This window comes from Felis catus, chromosome A3, assembly GCF_018350175.1.
Source record: "Felis catus isolate Fca126 chromosome A3, F.catus_Fca126_mat1.0, whole genome shotgun sequence".
Taxonomy (NCBI): Eukaryota; Metazoa; Chordata; class Mammalia; order Carnivora; family Felidae; genus Felis; species Felis catus.
Genome location: NC_058370.1, coordinates 117,669,699 through 117,696,498, shown reverse-complemented (window position 1 = coordinate 117,696,498; position 26,800 = coordinate 117,669,699). Strand labels below are relative to the sequence as shown.

Genomic DNA, 26,800 nt, shown 5'->3' with positions numbered 1-26,800 from the left:
AGGTTTTAATTTGCAGTTCCCTTACATGCCCCTTTCCTGTAGTTCAACAAGCATCTATTAAGAGTCTCTCCTATGTCACAAACTGTTCCGAATACTAGGAATACTGAGATAGCTAATCCCTGGCCCCTACCCTTAGCAGCTTAACAGTCTGAGCGATTCTTTCCTGGGGAGACCTATCAGAATCATTTAAGGTGCATTTTCGAAAATGAGAGGTCTGAGGCAGGGCTCACATAGCCGCACTATGTGATTCCACGGTGATGCCGATGCTTACTTCCGGTTCTGAACCTCTGATCTCGTGGGAGGAGAAGACTACTGTATTCAGTCTGGGCTCGTCTGTGTGGGCAGGGTGAGAGAGCCCAGCTCTTCGCCGGCCAGCACTATGGCATCCCTTTCATCCTGAGGTTCTTCTTACAATTTTATGTGAATGTCTCACTGGGTGTTGGAATGATTCATTTGTATCTATAAAGTACCTCAAAAGCAAACGCTAAACAAAATATAAGCAGAGACCAGATTTCCTGTAACTCCCAACTATCTGGGACAGCCGTAAACCTGGAAGGAAACAAACACAGAAACGAAAGGAGGGGGAGATGCTCACTGAGCGGTGCTGGAGGAAGGCACCCCGGGACTCCACACCACATCACCTCCCTCCCGTTAGTGCAGCCCCTGCCCCGTGCCGCGTTCTGGTCTCAGGATGGACAGTCGGCTGGACCCGACTTTTCAGAGGCTGACACACAACACACGTGGAATGAAGTAGACGAAGAAAGAGAAGAGGGAAGAAAGAGGACATTGAGAGTGGGCCTTGATGAGAAGTGTCAAAGGGGGAAAAAGGAAACAAAGTAGAGAAAGTTTGCGATCAGGGGGCAGAGAGCATGTCATAGCACGGTAGTCCTGGGGGCCTCCGTGTGCCGCTCTAAGAGCACATCACCTCTTACCAGTGGACCGTTGAGGAGGCGTGGCCCTTGTGTAGGAGGCATTGGGAAAGGGCAAACTAAATCTTCCTTAACCCTGGAGGCCGTCCTGTGTAATGGGTTTTTGGTGTGTTTTCTGTCATCAAGAAAAGGCTAGCCTATTTTCAGTATACTATACACTGGGATGTGAAGGTATGTGCAAGGTTTAGAAGGTTTCATCAAAGTAGTTAAAACTTAAGCACTGTGAACATTTCTGCTCTAGTTAGAAATTTCGCATATACAGGACAGTGTATAAAGCCAGATTGAAAACAAAACAAAGAAGAAAGGAGGAAGGGGAAGGGAATTCATATTTATTTATTACCTGGTCTGTTTTTGTCCAGTCCTGTCAGCAGTGCTGAGCTAAAAATTATCCTCATTTTGCAGATGAGAACATCAGGATTTACAGAGCTAAAATATTTTGCCTATGGCCTCACCACTAATAAATGGTGGGGCTAGGAATTAAACCCATTTTTATCTGACTCCAAAGGCTGCGCTTTTTTTCCACCATACCATACTGTCCTCTACCGTATTAGAATGTTTAGAATTTACAGCAAAATTCAAGAATCTCCAGGCTTTATTTTGGTAAGATTAAAACCCCCAAAGTAATCTGTCTACCTGGTCAGATCTACAAAAGGCAATGAAAATTTGAAGGCAGTTCAACAAAATCTGGTAAGGCAGGGATGGTAAGCGGAGATACCATTCTATTTTTAACGCCTTAAGTAGGGGGGTACTTCTGAATTGGAAAACTTTGCTTTTATATTTCTTGTAGGCAAGTCCTTTGGATGTGTGGTGTTTCACTTTCTAGTGGTTAGATTCCATGTGTCTCAAGGGTTTTGTGTGTAGTTAGTAAGATGGTGTAAGGGGTGGTCCAGTAATAAATGGCAGACTTCCCTAGGTGGTTGGTATGCTCACTGTGGGGGCAGCCTGGGAATGAGATGTGAGCAAAATGCTTTTAGGAAGAGTTGACCTCAAATGGAGTCATTGTTGGAGGGGGGAGTTTTCAGCAAGTCGACATGGAGTTAAGACTCTCTGCTAATAAGGCTTCTAGGAACTGGAGAGTCTGCAGAGGACTGAAAATGGAAACACAACTGTAACCACCACGAAGCCAAGGCGTGAGTATCTTCCCTACTAACCCAAGGACACAGCAATATATCGTTTGGAAGGTTCGGAGAAATGAAGTAATGGCTGACTGGTGAATAAGGATGAAAATATCTGGTGATGTGACTCCCAGAGAAGCAATTATGGTTAACCCCTCATTTGTTTGGCATTTTCAAGGATTGAACTGTCCCACATAACTGAATTTTCCTGACAACTAAAACTTTCCTATTTATGTGCCTTGAATGTTTTCAACCATGCTTGGTGGAAATACTTCTGAAATTGGTTATCCACTTATCCTGCCTTCTTGAACAGAAGCTGCAAGAAATAACATTTCTTTAGATGCCTCTGAGTGCAAGTCTGAGGAGACCTGATTAAAAGAAGTTTAAGTAGTTAGGACCTGTAACGGTCTCACATAGCAAGGACTCCAGAGCTGGGCATTCCAGGGCTGATGAATTCAACAGCTCAGTGTTGCCAGGCTGACTTTCCCCTTCTGGTCACAAGGTGGGGTGCACAGCTCCAAGCCTCGAGATCTCACGTGATAAGATCTAGGCACGAATGCAACAGGGGCTTCTCCTTACACGTGTCTTTACTCAGAGAGGAAAATATTTCTCAGAAGACCCCTAGCCGACTTCCCCTTGGGCCTCATTGGCAGGACTGAGTCACATTTCTATGCCTTGGTCTCATGGAAGGCTGAGAGAGCAAATACCCAGCACTTTGGGGCTCTAGAGTGGGAGGAGGGCTCTGCCCATGGAGAATGGCTGTTGGTAGGGAACCAAGAGTGTCTGCCAGGTTACCAAGATGGGGAGTGAACGTCACTTACAGTATGGTAATAGCTTGAGGGATGGCTGGGCTTTTTGTTCTATGCTGAATGGCCCCAGGCTGGGATTATTTTTTATTTTCTAAGTCTGTTTATATTTATTATTCTCTCTCCTTCCTTTGTGCCAGACTGCTAGTTATCATTACTTGCTGTCAGTATACCTTGTCCTAATCTTGCCATAATTAGGGGTTTTTTTCTGGAAAGGTCATATAATCAAACTTGTTAGAACTATGCCTGAAATGTTCTGAATGAGTATCTGGCAGCTGTCCTATGGATCCCATACATGGTGTGGCGTCGCTTTGGCCGTTCAAGGTCATTCTTCCATCGTGGAGGTCTTTGGAGAAGTGACAGATTTCTAGAGAGGCTTAGGAATTCAGATGCAACTTTAGCGAAGTCATCTTATGTGAAAGGATGAGCACTTGGGGACACTTAACGCTTGTTTACTAGGGAAAGCGAAACTGCATCTGTCCCGTGTGAACCCCAGCATGGTTTGGAGAGAGGCAGCAAAAAATTTACTGATGCATATTCGGCTCCCTCTCCACGCCGCATGGCTGCCGGGCGCTTGGAGAACACCACTAGCTCTGGGACTGTATGCAGTGGAGCTCATCGCGGCAGTGACTATCCACCATGAAGCAAGCTGGTACAGAGCCTCATGGTGCCTTCCTGCGCTCTGGCAGGGGGTGCCCTGTGAACGAATCCTGTGAAATGCCCAGGTTGTACAGAATTGGAAGTGTTTGGCAGTGACTTGTTTCAACAAGTTCTTGAAGAAAGCAATGCTTTGGAAAGTGGTTATTGACATTATACTGAACAAGCGAGGGCCATCCTTTCCGTGGTTAGAGAGCTGACCAAAATTCAGTCTCTGTATACGGGAAGAAGGAAATAGGCAGCAGTTGTCCAACTAATACTGACGAGTAACTGAACCAAATGGAAGGGTTCTACCCTGGGAATCAAACTTGAGCCGGTAGGTGGGTTGGGTTCAAAGGAAGCCAATAGTTAAAATATTCAATTCCGATATAGCTAATATGAGCCCAAACTGCGTAGAGCCCTGGGAGCGCCTTCAGAACAAGTTAGCTGTGCGAAGGCCTGCCGTCATTATTTTACTATGCGTCCGAAAATCACGAGTGAGGGGTGCCTGCCTGGCTCAGTCAGTAGAGCATGTGACTCTTGATCTCAGGGTTGTGAGTTCAAGCCCCACGTTGGGTGCGGAGATTACTTAAACGTCAAATCTTTTTAAAAAATCATGAGTTAGCCTATAGGCAAGTGTTAAGTGAGAAGAACATTTGAAGATAAGGAAAACAAACTTTGTTGTGTTTTTTTTTTTTAATTCTGACTGATTTGTACCATCCAAAGCATTCTTTCAAGAAAAATGCAAAGCATTTCTCATAAATATTTTAGTTATTAACTCCTTCTTATGCATAGAACATTTTCAAAGAATCCATCCTTTTATTGATTACTGACCGATACAGGCAGGGTATGGTTTAGTTCAGTTGAGCAAGATAATTATATTTTTTGAATTTTATTTTCTCATGTGGATTATCGATTTTAGGTCTCAAGTACTCTGACCATTCCTGCTTCACTGTTCATCTAGCTACTGTGTTCAGATTTTAATATTGGCTTCAACTATACTTTTTTAGAAAAAGCTCCATGGAGAAATAATCATGCAATCAGTGTTGTTTTTTCTGGGAATCGCGGTACATATCAGCATATAGCTGGCTGGAAATTTTTTTTTTTTTTAAATCAGAACAATTCACTTGCCTGGGTAAATAAATTTACATTCACATTTTGAATTGTTTCTGATCTTAATTGGGCATTTAGGGGGTCAAAGTGGATGGTTCAGAACTAGGTGGGAAAAATCATTTTTCAGCCTGTCAAAATACCAGCAACTCATTTCCTACAAAAGAAAATAACAGGAACAAAAAATATAACGTTTTCCAAAGCCCAGTAGGCTGATAGCTTGACAATCATGAAGGCTGTGGTATTCTCTGTATTACTTTGATACGAAATATGACTATACTTACTTTAAATTGGTAAATTATTGCCATTGAATTCGGTTATTCACAATCACTGCATTTCTTAAGGGAGGCTCATGCATGTTAAATACTTTTCACCGGTGCTGTTGGTGATTGCTTTGGGGGTTAATGTGAATCTCATTTTATACTTGGAAATGTATATGTAATATAAACAATTGAAGCCAAATTAAACTATGTGTAAATAGGCATGCTTTCTAAAATTAGAGGAGATGAAATGAGTAATCAGAAAAGATATAAACTTAATTTTAGAAAGCAATATTTATTCAAAATGACTGAAGATGTTACAAATCCTGCTTTGTAATATAAAGGGACTCAAAGGGGCTTTCTGAATCAAATTATTTATAATTTAAGTTTGTTTTTCCTATCTTGTATTGTTTCCTATACGTTACTAAATCTCTGCTTTGGCACAAACAGGCATGTGCTGGCACCACACGGAGGCCCATGGAAAATGTGACTAACGAGTGGACATTCAAAGTCTTGCCACTTTTCTTGGGTTGTGGTGATTCATATGTAGAAACCCCCTGCAGCACTGAGTCAGAGTCAAATATATGCAGTGGTCTAAGACACTGAACAGTTTTTTTGTTTGTTTCTTGTTTTCTGGGTTTTTTAAAAAGTTTGCTGCAAACCTGACTTTTCCTTCATGAAATCATTTTGGATGCTTAGAGGGCCTAGCCCAAGTCAAATGTCACCCTACACTGGCATGGTGACAGATGTGTAGCTATCTAGTATGTATTTTCTTTTCATACATTTGCCTCGTATAGCCAGAAAGATGAATCTTGTACGTTCTTCACAGTAGAGACTTCAGAGAATGGTAACCGTGACACAATGAATGTGTTGTGAGCAGGTTGCACCAGTATCATTAAGAGTAGGAGGCAATGGGGCCCAGTAGAGAGAGCTCAGGATTTACACCATGGGACTAGATTCGAGCCCCACCTCCACCTAGCTGGGGCATGAGCAAGTCAATAAACCTCTTGGAGTCTCAAGTTTGTCTGTCTGCTAAATGCACATGGTAAAAATAATGTCTCCTTCATGGAATTATAACTATCAAATGAGATAAAGTATATAAAAGTACTCTGTAAAGCTAGGAAATTCTATGCACATTTTTTCTCATTATCGTATTTTCGTAAGTTGATGTCCCTGTCTGTTCTTTGCCCGAGAAGTGGTAACATTCATACAAATACACATTATATGCCTTGAGGAATGTGCTGCTGAAACAGTCTGTGTTTATAATGTTGCTTTGCCTCAAACTAAGAAGGAGTCATTTTATTTTTAAAAATTGAGTTAAAGGACCCTAAAATGAACAGACAAAGCACATAATACTTGTTAGCAGCAAACACTGGAATCAGGCTACCCTCAGTAGACATATGCAGTGTTCAGATTTGTCCCTGTTGCGTTCCATTAAGGAGCCCCCACTGGTTTAGGAACTATATGTGGTAACACATCTGGAGATGCTTCAAACTGCTGAGTAGCAGAATTCACTGCTTGATTGGAAGTAAAGTGATAACTTTATTTTTTCTGGTAGTCCAGTGGCCGTATCCTATAAAATATAAAGATTATCACCTGCCCCTCCTGCTCCCCATTCCAAATCCATTTTTTAAGGACAGCCTCCATCCCACCCCCTCCATCAAATTCTAGATGAGGAAGATACTGCCTGACCTTTGAAGAGTTTGTGATTTAATAGAGACTTTAAAAAAATAATCAACTAACTTCCCTACTAAATACTAGACAAGGTAAATGCCATAGGAGGAATTCACATGGCTGGGAGTGCCCAGCTTCTGTGACCATTTCATAGCAGCAGCCACACAATCATGCCTCATGTTGGTTAAATTTATTTTTATGTGTGATTTTCATTTATGTGCCTAGATTGTAAACTCCTTGAGGTCAGGGAAGGCACTTTGGTATTTCTTGGCCCCTCCCTCCATATGTTTTACCTAAATCTCAAACCGTTTGTAGTTCAGATAGAGTCCTGTACCCAACATTCAAGTTTAACCCATACGTTGAAACCATAACTTTTTTTCCTTTCTTTTGTCTTTGCAGTCGACCTGCCCCTGTTTTTCCCTCGAGACCAGCCGACTCTCACATTCCAATCTGTCTATCACTTTACCAACAGTGGACAGCTTTATTCCCAGGCCCAAAAAAATTATCCATACAGCCCCAGATGGGATGGAAATGAGATGGCCAAAAGAGCAAAGTAAGTGAATCCGTTGCTATTTCCTATAAATAGGAGCATTTTGTTTATCTAGTCCAGGGGTTGGCAAACTATTGCTTACAGGCTAAATTCCGTCCTATGCCTGTTTTTGTAAATAAAGTTTTATTGAAACATCGCCATGCCCATTTCTTTACTTATTTTGTGTGGCTGTTCGCATGGCTGCTAACGTGGCAGAGTGAGAAATTACAACAGATCACATAGGACCTGCAAAGCAAAAAGTATTTGCTATTTGTCCCTTTACAGAAAAAGTTTGCCAACCCCTTATCTAGCCTCATCAGGTAGATTGTTTTTCTTTTTTTAATGGGTTACAGGATGTTTCTGAAATCTGTCTGTTTAGATTGGAGAAAAAGTACTAGATAGAATAGCGGATAAATGATGTCGATGATGAAAATGTTAGCAACTACTTTCATATATTTTTTTTTTAATGGAAAATTTCACCTGATGGTAAACAAATAGGATTTTTTCAGTGAATACATGAATCCAGTACTGAGTTTTTCACGTGGAACTGTAATGTCTGAAGGAACAAAGTGATTATATACCTCATTGTGTCTCTACAGCCATTGCCCAAAATAGGGCCTGTGTGTTCCTCGACTCAATAAATGGCTACACAAATAGCTTAGAACTATTAGGATCCACAGGGGTGGAAGTAGGTTGGAAATTCGATAGAGGTTGAAGTTAGCTAGAGTTTGGAGTTTAGGGATTTAAGTACTGCACGTGAACCTATCTGTGGAAAGCATTCACGAGTCATATAGAATACGTAAATGTAAAAGTATGTTGAGTGTTCCTTGTGGATAAGACTTCAGTGTCTGGAACCCCAGTCTTGTTGAACCATGGCCTCCTAGACTGAAGCAACAGTGGCTTAAAATCATAGTTTCCAAGAATCAATCATGGTTAGAGTGGCAGGTGGCTATTACTTTATCACTCACTCTGAACCACCATATGATCATACCTGTGAGCCCAGCTGAAGGATGATGAAATTCACAGAATCACACAAATGAAGAATACTTATTAAGCATCCTTTTCCTTCACTCCTTCTCTGTTTATTGAGCATTCCCCCATGGCAGTGAGCTCCATGCTGGGGATACAGCGATAAACAGATTGAAAGTTGTCCACGTCTTCATGGAATTTGTAGCCCAGCAAGAGAGATCAAAGTCTTTATCATACCAAACTTCTGACAGTTTTAAGTACTGACAAAACCTGGCCTTCCAGACCTAGAATGTTCTCGATTAGTAGGACCTGTTGCTCTTGCTTCCCCTCCCTGACACCCTCCCCAGGGTGCCTACTGGCATCCCCTGTACTTTCTGTAGTACAAAGCCTCCATCTAATCAGGATTGGGGCTCTGTTAAATAATGACAGGGCTGCTTTCTGTAGAAACACATACCTTCCCAGACTCATGTGGAATCCAGAATTGTTGTTATCTGAAACTTCAGTGTGCCCTTTCTCCCTGTATTTTCCGTTTTTATCCATGATGTCCAAGTCTGAAATTGTGTTTAAGGAAAACAACAGACATAATCAAATGTACCTAAGAACAATCATTGAGACTTTGGTATCTTGAAATAGACTTGAAGAAAGGGATTAAAAAGTAAGCTTTATGTTTGAGGTATTGCAGTTGTTTAATTGTCTGGGCTTTCCCTGTGTATATACAAGATCTGCCCTTAGAAGATGGGCTGTTATTTGTGGTACGTGCTATGGACTGAACCAGACATGTCCTTGTGGTTTCCATGGCAAAGCTGTGTGTGTGTGTGTGTGTGTGTGTGTGTGTGTGTGTGTGTGTGTTTCTGAACTAGACCTTTTGGCATGTATGAATTGAGTCTTTAAGGAGTTGCAGACCACGAGCCTATGATTTCAGTATAGGAATATCGTAAGTGAAGCCTGTTTATCTTAACAGATTGGTTCAGAGATGCAAGAGACATTTGCTTTATGTTAACACCAGTCTAAAGAAAACATCTGAAGTAACGTTAAAAAAATCTGCTTTCTACTGTAGGGAAGATGGATTCATTTTAAATGTAATAAAAGAGAAAGCCAGCCACTCATCCTAGGAAGAAGAAATAGTTTAAAAGCTCGCTTCTTAAATTGAAGTGAGTAACTTTCCTGGGTTGTGTCAGAAAGGCAGGTAATGGATAAACACAATCAGAGAACTGTCCATGCAGGATAGGCTTAAGATTGCTGGAGAAGGTTGGAGAGAAAGGACAGAAAGAGAGAAAGGTCAACTGTAGCATTCCTTCCACGCCCTGTTTCTTTGTCCTCTGAAAATATTGTATGTGCTCAGTGCGTAAAAGGCTATAATTCACTTGGAGAGCTCTGCCCATGACATAAACACTCTCACGGTTTATGAACAGCAGTAGAGCTCTCTGAGTGGAGTCAGCTGTTTATTCCCTCCTGTAGAGCAAAGTTCTAAACATGTGAACTCAGAAAGGACGCTTTCTGGCACTGATCCGAGCTTTTCCTATGACATGTGCTTCTTGCGCATGGCTGTCCGGCAAATTCTGTCCTCACAAGAAAAATGCCCTCTAATGACGGCGCACAGGCTCTGGGGTCACGCATGCCCAGCTCCTATCACAGGTTCTAATCGAATAAGCTCTGCGGCCTTGGGCAGGGCCATTAATCTTTCTGAACTTCATCCTGTAAAACAAGACTGTACTCCTCCCTATTGGATGGACCTGATATGAAGGGTCAGTCAACGAGTGGACATATGAAAGACTCTTGTGTTTAGCTTCTGCTTTGTTCCACTGCTGCCTTTGCTCACCCCTTCCCCTCGCCCTCTTTCTGTTCCTTCAGATCCTTCAGTGTTCTTCCCTATGGTTTTCCCCATCCATGCTAATACACAGGCAGCTTCTTCCACTCTTCCTAGTCTCAGTTGACTGTTGGTCATGTACAGATCTTCCTTAACTTACGAAAGGGTCATGTCCCTATAAACCCATCATTATAGTTGAAAATATCATTCGTAAATAGAAAGTGCATTTACTACGCCTAACCTATCCAACATCCTAGCTTAGCCCTGCACTTCCTTCAATGTGCCCAGGACACTTATATTAGCCACGGTTGGGCAAGATCATTGAACGCAAAGCTTATTTCATAATATAGTGTTGAATATATCACATAATTTACTGAATACTGTACTGAAAGTGAAAGACAGTATGGTTGTGTGAGGACAGAATGCTCGTATAAGTGTATCAGTTGTTCACCTTCGTGATCGAGGGGTGGACTTGGTGCTACAGCTCACTGCCTCTGCCCAGCATCACAAGAATCCTACCGCCTGTCACTAGCCTGGGAAGAGATCAAAATTCAGAACTCAAAAGTACGGTTTCTACTGAATGCATGTTGCTTTTGCACCATCGTAAAGTCAAAAGATTGTTAAGTGGAACCATTGTAAGTCAGGGACCAGGTGTACTGCTGTGAAATCTCTTTTGTATTATCCTTTGATTTTTCACATCTTTATATTGTTTCCTTTCCTTAAATTGTGAGTTCTTTGAAGGCAGGGGCTTTGTGTAGATATCTTTTGAAAGATATTTATTGCAGTGTAATTTACATACAGTGTCATGTACATGCAACAAAGTGGACAGGTTTAAGACTGTCTTTTGATGGAGTTTTGACAAAGTTACCTTCTATCCTTTCCAATTAGTCTCCTCATCGCCAGGACAGACACTGTCTGATTTCTATCACATGTCTTAGTTTTGTCTTTTCTAGATACTTCTTATAAATGGAATAGTACAGATCATACTCTTTTGTGTGTTTTTTTGTATTTAGTATAATTATTTTAAAATTATCGGTTATGGCATTCCTTTTTTACTGCTGAGGAATTTCCATTATAGAAATATATCATAATTTGTTAATCCATTCGTCTGCATATATATATTTGGGTTGTTTCCAGTTTGGGGACTTTATGAATTAAGCTGCTAAAGAACATTCTTATATAAGCCTTTTTCACAGACATATGGTTTCAATTCTTGAGTAAATAACTGGGGTTGGGAGTATGTGTATGACTAACTGTATAAGAAACTGACAAATTTTTTATGAAGTCTTTATACCACTTTACACTCCCATGGGCAATATACAGGGTTCCATTTGTTCCATATCCTCTCCAACACTTGGTATTGTCAGTCTTTTTATTTTTGGCTATTCCAGAGGGGATGAAATGAGGTTTCGTTGTGTTTTTTTAATCTTGATTTCCTGATGATTAATGATGTTGATCATCTTTTCATGTGCTTATTGGTATGCCTTCTTTTTTTTTTTTTCAACGTTTATTTATTTTTGGGACAGAGAGAGACAGAGCATGAACGGGGAAGGGGCAGAGAGAGGGAGACACAGAATCAGAAACAGGCTCCAGGCTCTGAGCCATCAGCCCAGAGCCTGACGCGGGGCTCGAACTCACGGACCGCGAGATCGTGACCTGGCTGAAGTCGGACGCTTAACCGACTGCGCCACCCAGGCACCCCTGTATGCCTTCTTTTAAGTAGCATCTGTTCAAATTTTGCCTATATTTAATTGGGTTGTTGGTCTTTTTATTATTGAGTTTTAGGAGTTATTTATATATTTGTCAGATTTATGTATTACAAGTATTTTCTCCCAATCTGTAGCTTGCCTTTTCATTTTCTTAATGATGTCTTTTGATGACAAGAAAGGTTTTATTTTTAATGAAATTTATTTTATTAGTGTTTTCTTTTTATGTTAATGCTTTTCGTAGCCTCATAATTATTTGTCGACCACGAGGTCATGAAGAGATTCTTCAACATTTTTTTCTTAGAAGCTTTCATTTTGGCTTGATATTGAGGTCTCTGATCCGTCTCATCCCAAATTAAGTTCTGTGTATGGTATGAGGTAAAGGCTGAAGTTAATTGTTTATATATATCCAGGTATTCCAGCAACATGTGTTGAAAAAAACTTTTCTTTCTCTATTGAATCACCTTCATGCTTTTGTCAAAATAAATTGACTACATATGAGTGGGTCTATTTCTGGATACTCTGTTCTGTTTCATTGGTCTGTTTTTCTGTTTGGATACCAATACCAATATTTCTTAAAATCAGGAAACGTAAATTCTTCAACTTTGTTGTTTTCGAAGATTGTTTTGGCTATTCTGGGTTCTTTGCATTTCCACATACATTTTAAAATTAGTTTGCCAATTCCAACTCCATTTCCCCCCCCCCCCAAAAAAAAAACCCACTGAGGTTTTGGTTGAGATGGTGTTAAATCTATAGATCAGCCAGGGGAAAATTGGCGTTTTAGCAATATCGAATCTTCCAGTCAATGAATAGGGTTTTATTTAGGTCTTCTTTAATTTTTCTGAAAAGTGTTTTGAGATTTCAGTGTAGAAAGCTTGTGTATTTTTTTAGTGATTTTACTTTTATTGCAAATGATAGTTTTTTTAGATTTTATTTCTGTCTTACTGCTAGTATATAGGAATACAGACAATTTTTCTGTGTTGACCTGGTGTCCTGTCACATTGCTAAATTCACAATTAGTACTAAATTCTAGTAGCTTTTTTATAGTTTTCTTAGCATTTTTTACATAAACAATCATATCACTTCTTACAGCTTTACTTTTTATTTTCACTTTATAATTTTTATGGCTTTAAATTTCTTTTCCTTACCTAATTGCACTGGCTGGCATCTGCAGTTTAGTACACAGTGGTAAGATCAGATATCTGGCCTTATGTCTCCACATTAGGGCTGATGTTAGCAGTAAGTTTTATATAGATGTCTCTATCACACGAAGAAGTCCTCTTATATTACCACTTTGCTAAGAGTTTTCATCGTGAATGGGGTGTTGAATTCTGTAGAATGCTTTTTCTGTATCTATTGGCCTGATCCTATGGTTTTGCTTTATTCTATTAAAGTGATAAATTACCTTAATTAGTTTTTGAATATTGGACCAACCTTGCATTCCAGGGGTAAATAAGCCTTCTCAGTCATGATATTTTATCCTTTTTTAGATTATTAGATTTGATTTGCTAACAGTGTGTTAAAATTTTTTACATGTTCGTGAGTGATACTGATTTGAAATTTCTTCTGTTGTCCTTGTCAGATTTTGATAAAAGCACCATGCTGGCTTCATAAAATGAACTGGCAATTTTTCCTTCCACCTTTGTTTTCTGAAAGAGTCTGTGTAGGTTTGGCACTGGTTTTTTTTTTTTTAATGTTTGATAGAGTTTTATTTATGGGAAGAAATTCAAAGAAATCCTTACTAAATACAGGGATATTCACCATTTTTTCTTGTGTTGGTTTTAGCAAGTAGTGTTTCCTTTAAGTAAGTTGTCTAAGTTGTTGAAATGATTGGCATGAGATTGTTGATAATATTCCCTCATTTTTCTTTTAATATCTGTGGGCTCTAATGATAGAACTTCTTTCAGTCCTTATAGTGAAAGTTTCTATTCTTTTCTCTCCCCTTTTCTTAGAACAGTCTAGCTAGGGATTTATCATTTTTACTGATCTTTACAAAGAAAGCTATTTATTTTATTAATCTATGCTTTTCTCTTGGTTACTTCTACTATTTATTTTCAGTTTAATTTGTTCTCCTTTTTCAAGCTTCTTAAGATGGAAGCTGAAGTCAAAGCTGTGCCTGCATATGCCATCCAGGCACCTTTGCCTGCTCTGTGGACCTCACCATTCTCAGTGCACCCTCACACACCTTCATGGGATCATCTCAGCAGCCCTGTGGAGGGGGTGGGGGGGTGTACAGTGTAGAAATCCTCACTGTCCTTCATGCAGATAAAGAAACTTAGGCTCAGAGTGATTAAGTGTCTTTCCTGAGGGCACACAGCTAGCTTCTAATAGAGTCAGGGCTCAACACAGGGCCTCTGACTTTCTGTACATCTGTCCCCAGGCAGACAGATACAGTTCCCCTTTCTGTTTACCACTTGTTTGACTCAACCCCCTCAGAGGCCTGGCACTTGAATAACATAAATACAGAGAGGAAATGCATGTGGCAGTTAAGAACACTGACCCTGAAGTCAGGACAGCTGGGTTGAAACCTGTCTCTGCCACTCACTATCTGTGTGACTTTGGGCAAATTCATAATCTCCCTGAAGTCTGTCCCCTTATCTATTAAGTGGGGAATCTAGTTTTAGAGGGTGATTATGAGTATCAAATGGTGTGTATGGTGTTCCATTATTAACTAAGAGATTACCACACACTTAACAACTTAGAACAGCACAAATTATTATCTCATAGTTTCTATAGATTAGGAGTCTGGTACAACCTTCCTGGGTCTCTTTTCAGGGTCCCAAATGACTAAAGTCAAGGTGTTGGCTGGGGCTGCTTTCTCATCTGAGGCCCAGGGCCTCTTCCAAGCGCATTCAGGTTGTTGGCAGAGTTTAGTTCCTTGTGGTTGTAGGACTGAGGTGCTGGTTGCTTTACAGGCTGTCAGCTGGAGGCCATTTCCTGCCATGTGGCCCCTTCACATCATCAAGCCAGCAGTGGTGCATCAAATCCTACTGTTTCTAATCTCTGACTTTGGTGTCACTGACTTATGGACTCAGATCATTCAAAGGGTTCATTTGATTAGGTCAGTCCTACTGTTAATCTCCCTTTCTTAAAGTCATCTGTTTCATGTAGCATAACATGAAACCATAGAAATGAAATCCAACATTTTCATAGTACTGGGGATTATTATACAAGGGGTGAGAAATCTCAGGGGCCATCTTAGAATTCTGCTTCCCACACAGGGTAGTGTAGGTGAGTTGTCCAGCGTAGGGTCTGGCATGTCGTGAGCATTCAGTCGATGTTCACTATTAATGTCACTATCCCTGTAGGGAAAAAGATTTTTAATTAAAGGATAGCAGAGTCAGCACTGCACCCAACTAAACAGTCCCCTGGCCTCAGTGACTTGGCCAGAGATTCTTAGATTCTAGGCTGCCCCGTCTATGCACACCATCACCTATGGCTGTCTCTTCTTGGTGCCAGGCAGGCCAGGTTAGAAAGTTGGAAAAATCCATACTTCAGTTGTTTAATCTACATAAAACCAACTATCACTTTAAAAACAAAACAAAAAACTGAACTTACTAGTTACCTACATTGGTATCTTGTATACAGCTTTAGATCTGTCTAGATGAATGAATCAGATGATTTTTTTTTGTAATCCTTTCTAGTCTGATAAATCTGTGAGTAGATGGAGTGAGTTTTCCATGAGCTTCATTGTGTAAAACATCAGGTTGATTCTAGAGGCCTAAGTAGTATCTGAGAATAGGATTTAACCCCAAACCACTCACTGCAATGGCTTGTCACAAATAAAACCCGTTATATAAATGGAATCACTTAAAGAATATTTCAAAAAATAGCTTCTCAGTCAACACATGGGAGTAATTCATGAACCTCCTAAAACCATTTGTTGTTTCCCTTCTTGCCTCAAGGTCAGAGAGTTGTTATTTTCTTATTTAGAAACCTATCCAAATGGTCCCAAAGCAGTCCGTAATTCACCATATGTTCTTCGCCATGCACACTTTTATAATTTGTCATCCAGTTGTCTTTGCAGAATAATTTTCTCTTTCAAGGGTTTTTAAAAGATTGTACATTCTGGACTATTTCAGGAATCTTTCACTGTTAATACCTATATATTCCCAAAGACACAGTTTTCTCCAAACTTGTCATTAGCTGCCAAATGCTTCAATCAGTCTTGGGCATCCGTCCTCTAAATACACCCAATAAAAATAGATCTCCTCTCCTTGATTCAAGAGAAGGGGGTTAGATGTCCCCACCTGATTTGCTGCCCATCCCCACCCTTACTGTGGCTCGAGGCCTCTTCGGGTCCCTCAGGTGCCATGGAACTCAGTGTGGAAACCCCAGTTCAAAGAGGTTAGTACATGGTGTGGTCGCAGGAGCCCTGAGGCCTGAGAATTCTTTGGGACTAGGGGAAGACTCAGGGAGGGGTGTTGGTGAAGTGTAAGTGGTTATAATGTCAGCCTGTTATATGTGTTTGTCTTTCCAGAAATTAATCACTTACTTCTTTGCTTCCTTGTGGGTAGCTCCTTAAGGCAGCTCAAATTATGCTTTGCTCCTATTGAGATTTCATTGCAGAGTCAGGCCTCTCTCTGCAGTCCCCGTGCTTGGTCAGCTGGCCAGAGGGACACCCTGACATGTGTGACACCCATCAGTGTTACGGAAAACCCTGATGGGGACATTGCCACCCTCCCTCCCCCTGGACCGCTACCTCCCCTTCTCCCCCCTACCTCCCTGGGCCCCATCCCTCCTCCTGTTTATAGCCATATTTCTGGAACCCCCATCTGCACCCAAGGGTAGGGAGATGACCAGAAAGGTAAGGGTTGTGCCCAATTGTGATTGCTCACCCCCACAGCCCTTCTGCAAGGGGGAGCAGCTACAGAAGCGAGCTGCTCTGGGCCGAAAGAGTCATTGGCAGAAGGGAGGGCACCGAGGCAGGCAAAGCTACCAGGTTTGGCCTCTCAGGGTGCTGTGCCACAGTGATAGAACCTGCAGTTCCAATGTTGCTATGATTCATGGGTTTTCTTTATTCTTTTATTTTGCCTTAAGTTCCCTTGGAAGAATTCCCTTTAAAAAATCCCAAACCCAGTCTCATCTTAGCTGAACTCCCCTCTGAAGAGAAGAGGGAATTTTCTGGTCCAGCCAGCACAGCTTGGGCCATCAGAGTGCCCTGGGAAGACAGGAACAGAACCAGGCTGGAACTGAGGAAGGCCGAGGTCCCCGAGCCTTCCCCTCACCCACATGCCCTGGGTTCCTGCGTGGGCGAGCACGCCTTTCCCTCCAGGGGTTTAGAAACGTAGACGCTGTGAAGAGAAAAGTAAAGCAAATAAATAACATGGAATTATTGGATCCTTGAACTCTCAGAGAGAATCATTTTGAAAAGTATCTTCAAGGGATTTGGTTTGTTTTTCCTTTCAGAAGAGAGAGCAACGGAGATGGAGAGGAATCCAGATCTGCCTGGCGTCCAGGCATCCTCTCCAAATTGCGTAGGTCAGAGAGAACATGTTATTTATTAGAACCTGACATCTGTTGCTGTGAAATGATAAGCTCCCTTAAAAATCCTGGCCATCAATTACTGCTAATACAGCCCTCATCCCGACGGAGCTGTTTTACCATCCTTCCAGCCTTCACGAACCAGGCCGTACCAGGAACAGAGCAATTACAGCCCAGCTCAGCCTCCTTACTCCCCTCGGGCAGGACCCCTCAGGCCATCTTTTACAGGCCCTGCATCTGTGTCCCTGGCTTCTTTTGATTCCACTCTTTGGCCCTTCTGAGGTCTGCTTTAAGGACTGAACCCCACCCCACCCCCTTCGGATCCGTCCTTCCATCCTGCTTTCTCAGTGGAAAACAGGGTTAGGGTTTACTTTCTGGTCTCATCGTGTAAGCCAGAAGAAACTGCACATGAAAAGAATAGCTGGAAGATCAGTTCATCTTTGTCATGGACGTGAACTTTGTTATACTGTTCGAATGCTACCAAGCGCTCAGGCGAGGATTCTGATGATCCCACCCAGCCATTGTGAAAATCTGATAACCAAGGACAGCTACCTCCTTGTTTGTGAGTTATGGTCACGTATTTTTCTTCCTTGGAAAAATAGATGTCTTACAGAGCTGAAAGCAAAGGATAGGAGAATTGGTTTGGGATTTTTATAGAATATCAAAGTAGAAACATACACTTAGCACTGGAAGCAGAGTTGCCTTTGAACTGTTGGAAGAAGAAATGTAACAGTAACTAAAGACCATGCAAAAAAAGAGTGGCCTGGGAGCTAGGAGACCTGGGTCTGATCTGGGCACTCTCATCAATTGCCCGTGTGATCTTGGGAAGGAAACTTCACCTTGGCCTCAGTACCCTCATCTAAAAGCACTGGGCTGGTAACTGATGGTCACCAAGTTCCAGCATATTTTTGGGATTTTAAGTGAAAATTGTGTGTAAATTATGTGCTTAGCATACTTTTTTATTCATGTTGAGAAAATTCCACCTCTGTTGCCAGAGGTCAGACACAAATTGAAAACATTACTAAATGGAATTAAGTACGCTCTGTACGTGATGCTTTTTTCTACAACCCATATCTGGTATTTATAGAACACCTCAGTTGCAGAACATGCACACATATGCCCTGAACACACACCCAGTAAAATACTTCTAGATGTAATACATTTTCGGATGTCAAGTTAAAACAGCTTCTTGGGAATTAGGCCTGACTGTTCAGATGTGTGTGTTGGTTTCTGACAGGTGCCGCCAGGGCCGCTCAGGGCTGTCACGTGTGATGTGGAGTCCAGCCAAGGCAGGAGGGCCAAGCTGCTTGTTTCTATCACTTCACATTAAGGCATGAGTTCTAGAAAAAAAAAAGGAAGCAGCAAAGAACAGTCAGGACCATCCATTCTGGGCACATCGTTAATGACAAGCAGAGGCCTTGTTTCTTCAGAAGTGGGATTCTGTCTTATCTTTTGTCGGATCATTCTGGACGGGGGCCACCTGTGAAAATAAGTCTCATGACTTGTTGAAGTAGCAGATTTATAGAGGTGAGCAGAAACAAGGAGCAGATATTGGGGCAGTCACCACTGCTCAGAGACTGGCAAAATTGCTAAGAGTGGAGCAAAGTTGGGCAGCCAAGCACAAGTGTATCCAGGAAGGTAGGTGTGACAGTGGGGACCAGTCTTGGCACACGGAGCTTGGAAGGAACCTTAGAAACCATCTCGTACAGCTAAGGTTGAGTACAGTAGGCATGAACCACTGTGCTGGGAATTAAATGAAATAATTGGTATAAAACGCTTGGCACAGCAGCGAGCATGGACTTGGCAGTTCAGTTCATCTTTCTCATTTCCTGGAAGCAGTTGTTCAAGACCATACAGTACCATGATTAGAACGCTGTGCCCCAAGCCACCTCTGACCTCTCACCTTTACTCAGTCTGTTTCCTGCTTCCTTGCTCACAGGAGTGACATCAAGGGCTGGAGGTTAGCATGCCTGCATGCACACACCCAGCCACCTACCCTGTGTGTGGCCTGGCCTTCTTCCTCACGGCTCACTTGGGGGCTGAGGGATGCTGTGGCCATGGGGAAAGCCTAGGGTATTCTTTTTCTGGTTGTCTTTTTTTTTTTAAGGTTTACTTAGTTTTGAGAGAGAGAGAGAGAGAGAGAGACAGAGTGTGAGCAGGGGAGGGGCAGAGAGAGAGGGAGACACAGAATCCAAAGCAGGCTCCAGGCTCTGAGCTGTCAGCACACAGCCCGATGTGGGGCCCAAACTCATGAACCACGAGATCATGACCTGAGCCGAAGTTGGACGCTTAACCGACTGAGCCACCCAAGTGCTCCAGAAAGCCCAGGGTATTCTTGAGCAGAAATAGTTCTTCTGGGAGGATAAAGACCTGGCACTGAGTACCTTTGAGGGAACTAAATATTCCTGTGGCCAAATGTATCACGAGAATCAGTGGACGAAAGAAGAAAGGGGGTGTCGTAATGGAACGGGCCAAAGAATAGATGCTGCTTCTTGGCCTCCAAACTAGCAAGAAGGCTGCACATGGAGAAGAGGATGAAAAATTCCAGTGACTCTTATCTTCCCAGACAGACAGAACTGCTGGCACTTAGTCATGCCTAATGGAAAATGGAAGCCAAGAAAGCAGAAGCGAAGCTGGAGTGATCGAGGGTCGCCCTTAATCCAGAGTCGCTTCTGAGGAGAAAAAGGGGCTTGTCTCCTTGTGTGCCCTGGGTGGTCAGGGCTGGGCTTCCAGGTGGAGATGCTGTGGCTGTCAGGAGAGCAGGCTTCAGAGTAGCCATGATTGTAAGAACCCAGCGTAACAGTGGTTTCTGCCGTTAAGTTATTGCTGGTACTTCATTTGGAAAACACTTAGGAGTTATATATATGACATACAGAGTATGTGCAAAGCACAAGAGACACACAACACACCCAGTTTGAAAAGCCCCAACTACAAAGCCTGCTGATCAATCTTGGAGCGGTTCATCACCAGTTGAGATTCCATTCTGGCAGTGGGGCCACCCATGGCATTAACTACTTAGCACCCTGAGTATGAGTCAGAATTGCAAAGCAGGAAGCTCTGTCGCTCTTCTACAAATCAAAAATCAAAATTTAGGAGACCAGAATTTTCCATTGTTGATCATTTTAAGGAGCATATCATCTTTAAATGGTCATTATTCCTGTCGTCCAAAAAAAAGTGAAATTTACAAGAACATATATGTAAACGCATGACTGTTGTCGTCTCAGCATAAATGATAGTGGATCACGCAGTTTCTTCTGATCATCTTATAGATGATGAGGAGGAGGAGGAGGAGGATAAATGTGTACTGGCTGCCTACACTGTACCAGCATAACTCCAAATGCTTCATATATGTTAATTCCTATAATTCTCTTAACAACCCTGTGAGATCAATACTGCCATTATACCTAGTTGATAGATTATGAAGCTGAGGCCCTGCAACATGAAAATGACTCATCCAAGGTCACAGGGTAACATGGTATGGGAACTGAGACTTCACCTCCGGTTTCCTGACTTTTCGACTACATTCTGGCCTCTAATACTACCCTGCCTCTCTTCCTCAGATTGACTGCCTGAGTTATCCCAAATCTGCCAGGCAGCTGAGCTCAGCATTCTGTTTAGAACTGTAGAGTCTCTAGGCTGTCAGCCTTGGTTGACGCTCAGGTTCGGCATGCCCCGGTGTGGATTTATAGTGGCAGATGGTCTGATTCGGTTCTCTCCAGATCACCGGTGCCCTTTGATTCATTCATTCACTCATCCAGCAAATATTTACTGAACTCAAAGTAGGTATCATGCACCTTGATAAGTGATGTGTGGGACTCAATCCCTGCCTTCACTGAACCGAGGTAAGGTGGAAATTCTACATAAATAGCTGTCTTATAAGGCAGCAACACGTGCAATGTGCAGGTGGAATGCAGTAGGAGAGGGAAGGATGTCTGTTGCCCAAGATCGAGGAGGCTGACATTGGAGTATGGGTAACAGTGCGACAAAGGGAGGACGTTCCTGCCAGAGGGAACAGACTTGCCAGAGGCCAGGAAGCAGGCGGGTTCGGAATAGCATGTAGCACCATATACACCGGTACACCCCGTCTACACTGTATACACAGAAGAGGGTAGCAGTAGATGAGGCAGGAGAGAAAGAAAAGAGGCAGGTAGCAGAGTTCTGCAGGGTGGAGGGAACATGTGCTCTGGAATCAGACCCACCAGGATTCAAATCCTGGTTCTACCACATTGTAGTAGTATTTTCTTACCGCTGTAGATGGTTTTCTCATCTGTACATTAAGGTTAACAGTTCTCTCTCACAGAGGAATGTGAATGTTAAATGGGAGCCCGATTATAGAATGGCTGGAATATTGTTGGTGTTCACCTAATGATAACCATTGTTATTAACCACCCTAAGACAGGTAACTCTTTGTACAGTGGTCTGCCTTGGTGTAGATGTAGAAGTCATAATAGAACCTTCTTGGTCTTGGAAACAATAACAAAGGCAGTAGACCCTAAGCTCTATGGTCACGTTGGAGGAACACAGTAGAGGAATGTTTGTCTTGGGTCTTTGCACCCCTTCTTTGCCACTTCAGTGCCCAGGGATTTCAGAGACCAAATAATTTAGTGTTAAGTGGATCCTGTGCAGTATTTAGGACACACTTATACTAAAAAGTTATTTGTTGCTTATCTGAAATTTAAATCCCATTGGCCATCCTGTGTGGAGGGACAGCCCAAGAACCAGTCAGAACAGGCTGTGTGCCTTATTGGGGAAAGGGAATCCACTGGTCTTCTAGGCTTCTCTCTTGGGTAGCGTAGGCTTGCACAGCAGGCTGTAGGCAGTGCCTTCAAGTCGCTTCCTGGGTAGAGATGTTAAATGTTGGCAGGTGTCCCTGTGTGTGTTTGGGGGTGGGAGTAGGGGTGATGTGGGGAAAGGTGTCTTGGACCAGTCTTCTCATATTCCCACCCTCTTTCTTCAGAACATTCTCGAGGACAGTTGGCAGAGTGAAGACCGCCTCCGTGGTCTGAGAACTTGTCTCACCAAATAAGAGCGAGCCCTCTTTTAGAGAGTTTTTCTTCCAGGAGCATTGCTAAAAGTGGGAACTTCAGCTGTCCCTTGTGGTGTGACTTGAGATGGCCATGGCAGGTGTGATGGTAACTGACCAAATACTCCCTGCTCTGGTGAGTCTGAGGACCACAGCATTGGAGCTGGAAGGCAATCCAGCTGCCTGGCTTTGAAAGTGAAGCAAAGAAGACCCAAGAAAGGAAGCCCAAGGTCACACAAATATTCAGAATTTGAGTCTAAACTTAAGTCTGGGTCTGTGCTCCTGGGCTCTTCAGGAATAATTTAGGGGATGTGAAATTCCCAGCAGACTTGTTTAGTTGAACATTTGCTCTGGGTACTTGATCACAGTCGTCTCCAGGTCTCCATCTGGCTGTGTGTCCTTTGGTGCTGCCATACCCAGCTTTATGCTTGACTCATTCTCTCCTTGAGGCAGAGTTTGTTAAGCCCCTAAGAGCAAGATCGCCACTGGTAGGGAGTTAGTGGCACTATCTTAGGCCAGTTTGATCTTGGCCCTCCCCGTTGGTGCCTCCTTGCTGATCTCTTTGCCCCACCCTTGCCAAGTGTTCTGTGGTTGAGATGGAAAAATCCACCTTAGAGCAGATGGCTTTTAACCTCAGTTTCAGAAGAATAATTTGTCCACGGAACATGAGGTGAAATTTAAAACAACGCAGGGCGTAGGTTTGAGCAGAACAGCACCCTTGGGCTTAAGAGTGACTTTGACCTATTCCTCCCAGACTGGAATGATTATCCAGCTGCCAGAGAGTTCTTAGAGGAATCACTTTATTAAATGGTGTCACTGGTGAAGTGGTATTAGCCCTAAGACCAGCTTTATCTGCACACTCTAAAAGCAAACCTGACCGTGCAGGCTGAGCTTGCCCACGTGGAAGCTGGGAGCAGCGATCATGGGATCTTCCACTCTTTTTATTTTCTTGTTCTTGCCACAACCTGTCATGAGACCAAGAAAACTTGTTTTGAAAATGCTTGACAGCCAAAACAACCTGTTCCCAAGCCCTGGACCAGAGGGTTTGCCCTCTCTGACCATTTATGTACTGTTAGAGGTTTGACTAGCTGCTGCCTGGAAAAAATGAATATGCTGTTTTCTTCTCGTATTGTTCACAGACAAGTGCCAGTGGCTTCACGGGTCCTTTTTTCCCTTTTTTTTCCAGCCCTTCACCAGAGACATTTTAAAACTGTGCCTGAGTCTCACTGATGAATGAACCTTAGCAGCATATACTTATGAGGATATAACCAATGGTTACCTGTCTGCAAGCCGAGCTTGATATGTGGGTTGTGTTTCCCAGTCCTATTGGACTTTAACCTGTGATTTTCCACTTGCATTTTGGTCCTCTTTGGAGTTAAATGTGAGAGTCAGACTCTCCAGTTACCCCAGGGGCTAGTTTGTCCTTTCACACTGGTGACTCTGAGGTCTGCAGAAGCATCTCTGTTCCTCCCCACAAACTGTGCAGGTCTTGGTCTTGGGTGGTCTTGGGTGGGTCCTGTGACCGTGAAGGAGTCACGTCACTCCTCCTCTGAAAATACAGGGGTGGGACTAGAACAAGAATTGGCAGACGACAGCCAGCTGCCTGTTTTTACAAATAAAGTTTTATTGGAACACAGCCACACCCATTCATTTACATATCGTCCGGGGCTCCTATCACTACAAGGGCAGAGGCAGATTGTAGAAACAGAGCATATGGCCTGCAAAACAAACTTTTTACTATCTGGCCCTTTACAGGAAAAGTTTGCTGGTCCCTGGACTAGATGATCTTTAGGGTTTTCAAATCCAACTCCCTATGACTTTTGAACTTGTGGCAGGCAGTGCTTTTATAGCATGAGCTGCTGAAGTAACTAATAAGGGTCTTAACTCTCTCTTCCCTGTAGTAGTTAAAAGCATGTTTTGAGATTGTTGAAATCTACAACGGGTGGGGACTCATTCTGTTTATTTTTACAGTTTATTTTGCTGTACGTCTGAGTTTGCTTATTGGTCTGATGTCTCTGGCACCCACGGTGTTCACCAATTTTGGAAAAAGACACCCAGCTGCAGGTCTGACTGCATTCAGTGGCATGGTTCAAGGTGGGCCATCTGTACCCCCTGGAAAGGAACACAGATTCGTCAACTTGATAACCATGACAGGAAAAGGGAGCCAGACACTGCCTTGAGAGCCTGTGTGGCTGTGTTCTGTCCCTGAGTCTGAGCTACATGTAGGATGGGGTGGGAATAGCCCGGAGTGGTGGGGTAGGTTGGTGGCTGTGGTAAGAAAAACAGAAATGAGTCCTGAAGATGCCTTAAAAAATTCAGAGACCAGGGAAAAACTACATCTTCTTCCCCCATTAGCAGTCCAAACAAGATTCTCTTTTTTTTTTATGTTGATTTATTTTTGAGAGAAAGAGAGCACGTACGCAAGGGAGGGGCAGAGAGAGAGGGAGACAGAGAATCCCAAGCAGGCTCCATGCTGTCAGCAAAGAGCCTGGTGCATGGCTCAAACTCACGAACCGTGAGATCATGACCTGAGCCGAAATCAAGAGTTGGATGTTTAACCGACTGAGCCACCCAGGCGCCCCAAGATCCTAATTTATAAAATTTGCATCCTAGTGACATGCATCCCCTATGCACATGCCAGATGCACAAGAGAGAACCCAAAGTACAGAAATGAATGGTTCTCTTCTCAGGGCCACTCTGGTCTATAAAGAACTTTTGTGCAGACTAGAAAAGGTGTCCCCTTTGCGTTGGTTCAGAGCAGAGTTCGACTAATAGCTTTGAGTTAAAAACAAACAAACAAAAAAAACCCACAGCAGTCTGTTTCTCTGGGCACATAGCCCCTGGAGCACACAGCTTACAAGTAGAGCAGGAGTGAACTTCCAGTCCCCACTTGCTCACTCAGCTAGATGCCTTTGTGCAGAGTAGAAGCTGTACTCCCAAATGCATCAGCCACTCCTGATCCCTGGTATCCTAGAAGTCTGCGGGGTCTTCTCCCAGGGGCCTTGCTGGCCAGTGACACATTCATGCTGCTTGGCGTTGGTTTCTGAGACCACAGCGGCCTCAGCTGGCCCCTAGCCTGCCCATTAATACCTGTCCCTGTCAGCAGTGCCCAGGCCAAGGGTGGCTCAGAGTCTCGGGGCTGGCAGAGGGGCGCCCCACGGCCAGAAGCACTAAGACTTGGTCTCCTCCCAACAGACACCAGAGACCCTGATCTATGTTAGGCACTGCTTTTGGAGAGCCCACGTCCTGGCTCTTCTTTGGCAATTTCTGACCCGAAACTGGCCGTCAACTTCAGGAATGCACATAATTTTCCAGAGCCATAGCTCACAGGTGATACGCTAGCAGCACAAATGGGTGAGGCGGTCCAGAATAGACAAGCTCACAGTGGTGGGAGCTGACCTCACTCCCGAGGCATTGGGTTGCGCGTTGCCCAGTGTGCGCGGTGACGCCGTTCCGGGACACCCCTCCTGCAGAGGGTGTGCTGTCAGAGTGGTTTTCAGTAGGCTGTTATGAACTCCCCATGGGTGAGACGGCTTTGTGGTCAGATATGATTTCCAGCTCTCAGCTCACAGTGGGAATTGCATTTGGGCCAGCTGTGTGGGCAAATTTTGAAAGATTCCTAACCTACCCTTTTCATTTCATATCTAGCAGCGGCCCCCAGCAGTTTGGAGGCTGGAGGATTGGGAAGAAAGAGAGGCTGGGAGCCCACAGTAGCCAAGAACTTAATATCTACTTCCTGCCCCCTTTCTTGGTTCTGAAAGGCCACTGGGAACAAGAGGAAATGTAGTTTGTCAGTGTTCTGAGCCCCTAAAGCGTGCAGAGCACCGTGCTAAGGAACAGAGGCCTGCGTACAAGGGCACTTCTCTCTGTGCCCTAGAAAGATGCCCTAGGGAGGAAAAGGGTGTGCCCTAGGGTGGGGTGTGGGCATCAGTGCCACCACTCCTTGCGGGGAAGGGTGATGGTAGCCCAGTGAAGCCGGCACTGGGGAAGAGCCCTATAGTTCCCTTGGGACCAGAGGCCTGGGAACTGAGAGAAAGAAAGCTGGCAGTTAGCAAATGTTTTTGATTTTTAAAACATACTGCTTCAAATCACCAGGCACACGATGATGCCCCTCACTTTTCGCTACAGATGCTGTGGGTAAACATAGGGCCCTTCCAGTGGACTGTGAGTGCCTCAGAGCCGTGGCCATCCTGCTCCAAGCCTGTGGGCACACAAAGCGCAAGAGACCTCCCAGGGAAAGCGCTGCGCTGCCACAGGGCACTAGCTTGTTCCACATCCCCCTCTGCCTTGACCACACAGCTGACCTTGGGCCAGCTACCTGTTCTCTCCAAGTCTGTTTCTTCATGTATCCAGTGGCAGGAGAGCAGTGGTATCTATTTTCATACACTTGATTGTTGGCTTGCATTAAAATAAAGGGTTTTTTTTTTTTTTTAATGTTTATTTAGTTAGTTTTGAGAGAAAGACAGCGTGAGCAGGGTTGGGCAGAGAGGGGGAGAATCCCAAGCAGGTCAGCGCACGTCCTGACGCGGGGCTCAATCCCACAAACCACAAGATCGTGACCTGAGCCGAAATCAAGAGTCAGACACTTAACCGACTGAACCACGCAGGCACCCAAAATGAGGTTATTTTAAAGATTTTTTTTTTCAACGTTTATTTATTTTTGGGACAGAGAGAGACAGAGCATGAACGGGGGAGGGGCAGAGAGAGAGGGAGACACAGAATCGGAAACAGGCTCCAGGCTCTGAGCCATCA

The 26,800-nt window shown here is 43.5% G+C and overlaps 1 protein-coding gene across 11 annotated transcripts in view; it reads left to right on the top strand.

The window, feature by feature from the left end:
- The window catches only part of BABAM2 (BRISC and BRCA1 A complex member 2), a 425,146-nt gene that overhangs the window by 384,137 nt on the left and 14,209 nt on the right, over positions 1-26,800 (top strand). For 10 of the 11 annotated variants that reach the window (XM_045054775.1, XM_045054777.1, XM_045054778.1 and 7 more), the window contains one exon: positions 6,930-7,083. In XM_045054775.1, the coding sequence (XP_044910710.1) occupies positions 6,930-7,083 (154 nt within the window). Of the gene's footprint in view, positions 1-6,929; positions 7,084-23,234; positions 23,685-26,800 lie in introns of those variants that run through there. The other variant, XM_045054785.1, reaches the window with a different exon arrangement.